We start from the raw sequence: 4,115 nt of genomic DNA, 5'->3' as shown, positions 1-4,115 counted from the left end.
TTGGCCATGGTCAGCGATCAGTGGTCACTGGTAAGTGGAGTCACCTCTGACGGGTAGAAAGCCGTCAGAGGTGACTCCCACCTCTGACGGGTGTATATTTGTCCACCCGTCGGAGGTGTTCATCGTCGGTACCGTTAGGCCAGTTAGGACCCGTCATAGGTAACTCACCTGTGACGGGCCCAAAGGGTAGTACCCGTCACAGGTAACACACCTGTGACGGTTCGTTAGTGAAAACACGTCAGAGAAGATATTACCTATGACGGATTTTACTACAGACCCGTCAGTGAAAAGTTAAATTCAAAAAACAATAAATGCTAAAATTGGCTAGCCTCAGGATTCGCTAGCCATGCCCTCTCAATACACAGATACATGACAGTAAAAAAATTATAAGCATAGCTAGTCGCAGAATTTCATTAGGCATTCATAAATCACAAAAAATAATCACATTTACAATCATTTAAACACAAAACAGAATCACAAGAAACATCACAACCATGTTCATCCAGCCAAAGAACAAAATTACTTCACATTCGCAATCATTTGGGCACAAAACAAAATCAAAAAAATCATCACCACTGTCAGATCTGGCGGTTGAGGCCCGGATCCGCCCATGAGCTCCAAATCCGGCCGACGCATGCAAGCTTGGGCCGGTGGAGGTGTAGGCGGAGGCGCGGGTGGTAGTAGAGGCAGCGGAGCCACGGGTGGTGGCGTAAGTGGCGGCCGGAGGTGGAGGGCTCCGCCATCAGGCCGCCACCGCCTCTCCTCCCGTCGTTGGTTGCCACCATGCCACGGCTCCAGATCCGTCCGATCCCACCGCACCTCCCCTCCCGCCCCTGTCGGATCTAGTGGAGGGAGGGCGCCGCCGCCCCTCCCGCCCCTGCTTGGCCGCCGCTCACGCACATAGAGAGAGGGAGAGATAGAGAAATGGAGAATGGGAGAAAGAACCGAGAGAAATGGGGGAGAGAACCGATAGATCGACCGACCTTATCTCCTCCTGTTGTGGGCCCCGCTGGGAGAAAATAAAATATGCTCCCTCACCTCAAACGGGTGAGAGCTTAAACCCGTCTGAGGTGAGTAAACCTCATCTCTGACGGGTCCCGCTGGGAGAAAATATAATTTCCTCCCTCACTGTTATGACTTCATCTGTGACGGGTCGGAAAACAAATCCGTCACAGGTGGCGGCCCATCACCTGTGACGGCTTATAATGTTGGCCCGTCACAGGTGAGGGGATACCAGTGACGGGTTGGTCGGAAAATCCGTCACTGAGTCATCTCTGACGATTTTTTTTAAGACCATTACAGGTGAGGGGATACCTGTGACGGGCTGCGACCGGATGGCTCACCGATGATGGCAAACCGAATGACCCGTCAAAGGTAACCGGCATCTCTGACCAATCCTTAGGTCCGTCACTATTGTCCCGTCATAGATGTAGGGTTCTGGCGTAGTGTCCGTTCTATATTGTAAGACTTTTCAGCCTTGCCTAAATTCATTCATTAATGAATATATATATTTTATATATGTGTAGATTCATTAGCATCTATATAAATTTAGATAATGCTAGAAAGTCTTACGTTGCAAAATGGCGGAAGTATTAGTCTCATGGGATCAATGGCATAGCTGGCTACACCACAAGAAAACAAAGGTTAGCATGCAAAGTGTGAAGTGGTGAGAATAAATCAGTACATATCTATCTATACCTCTAGGAAACCAAAAAGGATACGACGGTTGATTCAACACTCATGACTCATCCTGGCCGTAGATTACCCTGGACTCTGAAAATAGAAACACCGTAGCAAATCCGATCAATAAATAGATTAGCTGTAGTGGTGGTGGGGATACATGTGACAGAATTGCTGCCGCAAGCCGCCAAAGCCAGTACAGCAAATTTGAAACTCCACTCCCGTCTTGTATCCTCCCCCCATCCATTGTCGCAAACCTTTTGAGAGAGAAACCTCGCAGCGCCGTTCATCCCGGCGCCTCGCGACGCCAACGGCACATATGCTCCTCGTCGTTTCCGGCCAGGTTCGTGCATGATGCTTGTTCGATCGATCGGAAACCTCAATCCATGTCCTTCATTCAGATCTCTCATGGTTTTCAGGTAATCCCCGATCGATGGCTCCCGCTCCTCAGCGCGAGTCCAAGAGGCGCCGCACCTACATGTGCAGCCGCTGTGGGTTCCCAAGAAGGGCCATGTCTGCGCTGCCGCCGACGCTGATTGTGGTGGCCCGCAGCAGCTGCTGCTAACCTCGCCGGAGGCGGAGAAGAAGAGGAAGGCCGACGGAGCAGCCGCAAGCCAAGATCGGCCCCAGACGGACAACATCAGCGCGCTCCCCGACGACGTCCTCCGCAGCATCATCTCCTTCCTCCCGACCGTACAGGCCGCGCAGACGCAGGCGCTCTCCTCCAGATGTCGCTCCCTGTGGCGCCACGCGCCCCTAAACCTCGACGAGGGTGAGCTCAACCTCTGGGAGGACTTCATCCTGGGTGCGATCTCGACGATCCTCTCCGCGCACGATGGCCCCGTCTGGCGCTTCTCCGTCACCAAGCTCGCCCGCGTCAACGAGTTCCGCGGCGACATAGTCGCCACCCTGGACGCCATGCTGCGGCACCAGACGCTCAGCAGCCTCAGCGAGCTCCGTCTCCACTACAGGCCGAGCACGACGGCGCCGGACCCGCTGCCGCCCGCCGCGCTGAGGTTCTCGCTCCTCCGCGTCGCGAGCTTCGGCCACTGCAGCCTACCCGACACCGACGGCGCCATCGGGCCCGGGGGCGTCGTCTTCCCGAATCTGCAGGAGCTCACGCTGCTGGACATCTCCAACTCGGAGGCCACCCTCCACGCCATCGTGTCGGCGTGCCCTGCGATCAGGAGCTTGCTGCTGTGCGACAACGACGCGTTCCGCCGCGTGCAGATCAGATCCCGGACACTGGTAAGCCTCGGGTTGTGCTCGCGCAGCTCGCAGTTGGAAGAAGTAGAACTCGTTATCGAGGACACCCCCAACCTGGAGAAGCTGCTCATGTTCAGATCGGCTCGCAAGCTACCGAGGGTTGCCCGTGTGATCTCTGCACCCAAACTTGAGGTTCTTGGTTGCCTCTCCAATGGTGTCTCTGAACAAGTGTTTGGAATGACTTATATTATGCCGGTTAGTACATGCACGTGCCCCATGCGTTCTATATGTTTTTTTTTTCTCTTTTCTTTGCTTTTGTACATGCTTTGTCTGGTCGATCGATTTAATCCAAATGATTTTTTATTTTCGGTTCCATGCATGGATTGTTTCAGCAAACACTCATGGTCGATTCGATTGCAATGCTGCGCACCGTGAAGATCCTGGCATTTAGCATTGATGAGACTAGCCTAACTGCAGCCATCCATGTCCTCAGATGCTTTCCGTGCTTGCACAAGCTTGATATCACGGTGAACTGTCTTAGTTTGATTTTTGTTACCTCAGTATTACACGTTCTGATTAATTAGATGTGACTGATTATATTGTTCTTTTGACTGAATTTGCTGTGATTTATGTTTGAGTGGACATATTTTTATCCTTTTCAGCTGGCCGAAGGCTTATTTATCCACAGATAGTTCATAATGGTGCTATACACAACGCTGCTACTGTTGAATGTCTGGACTTTCATCTCAAGGAAATGATGCTAAGAAATTATAGATGCAAGAAATCATATGCTGCCTTTGCGAAATTCTTTGTTATGAATGCAAGAGTGCTCGAGCTACTAACAATTCGGACTTGTGTGGGATTGAATAAAAGGTGGCTGTCTAGTCACCGCAAGCTACTCTGCTTGAAGAATAAGGCTTCTGCAAATACTCGAATTGAATTTTCAGCTGACGACTATTTTGTGGATTACAAGCACGCAGAACGCACTCATCAGCTATCAGTAGCTGATCCCTTCGACGACTGATCCCGTGAATGACCTGTTAATTAGGGATCGATATGTTTGTCCAAGCAAGACGTGATGTCTTGATTATTTGCTGTCTCGACTCTCGAGGTGTGTTTGTCCAAACAAGACATGTTGATTTTTTGCTGTCTTTGCATTCGGATGATATATGTAGTGTACATTGTCTTTGTGTTTAAAGCGTGCAATAGTATGCATATATTCAAGAATA

At 50.9% G+C, this 4,115-nt stretch overlaps 1 protein-coding gene across 1 annotated transcript; it reads left to right on the top strand.

Annotated features, from left to right (window-relative positions):
- Window positions 1–2,113: 2,113 nt before the first annotated feature.
- On the top strand, window positions 2,114–3,127 carry LOC121055547 (putative F-box/FBD/LRR-repeat protein At4g00315). Its single transcript, XM_040528249.1, has 3 exons — window positions 2,114–2,218; window positions 2,311–2,928; window positions 3,116–3,127. The coding sequence occupies exons 1-3, from the start codon at window positions 2,114–2,116 to the stop codon at window positions 3,125–3,127; spliced, it is 735 nt and encodes a 244-aa protein (XP_040384183.1).
- The last annotated feature ends 988 nt before the right edge of the window (window positions 3,128–4,115 follow it).

Source organism: Oryza brachyantha, chromosome 10, assembly GCF_000231095.2.
Source record: "Oryza brachyantha chromosome 10, ObraRS2, whole genome shotgun sequence".
Taxonomy (NCBI): Eukaryota; Viridiplantae; Streptophyta; class Magnoliopsida; order Poales; family Poaceae; genus Oryza; species Oryza brachyantha.
The sequence above is the reverse complement of the archived record's forward strand: the minus strand, read 5'-3'. Positions and strand labels throughout refer to the sequence as shown.

Excerpts from the sequence above, each read along its gene's own strand:
- LOC121055547 (XM_040528249.1), top strand. The coding sequence starts at position 2,114 with ATGGCTCCCGCTCCTCAGCGCGAGTCCAAGAGGCGCCGCACCTACATG. Across the intron at positions 2,219-2,310 it reads CGCTGCCGCCGACGCTGATT|ACGGACAACATCAGCGCGCT; the intron begins GTGGTGGCCCGC and ends GATCGGCCCCAG.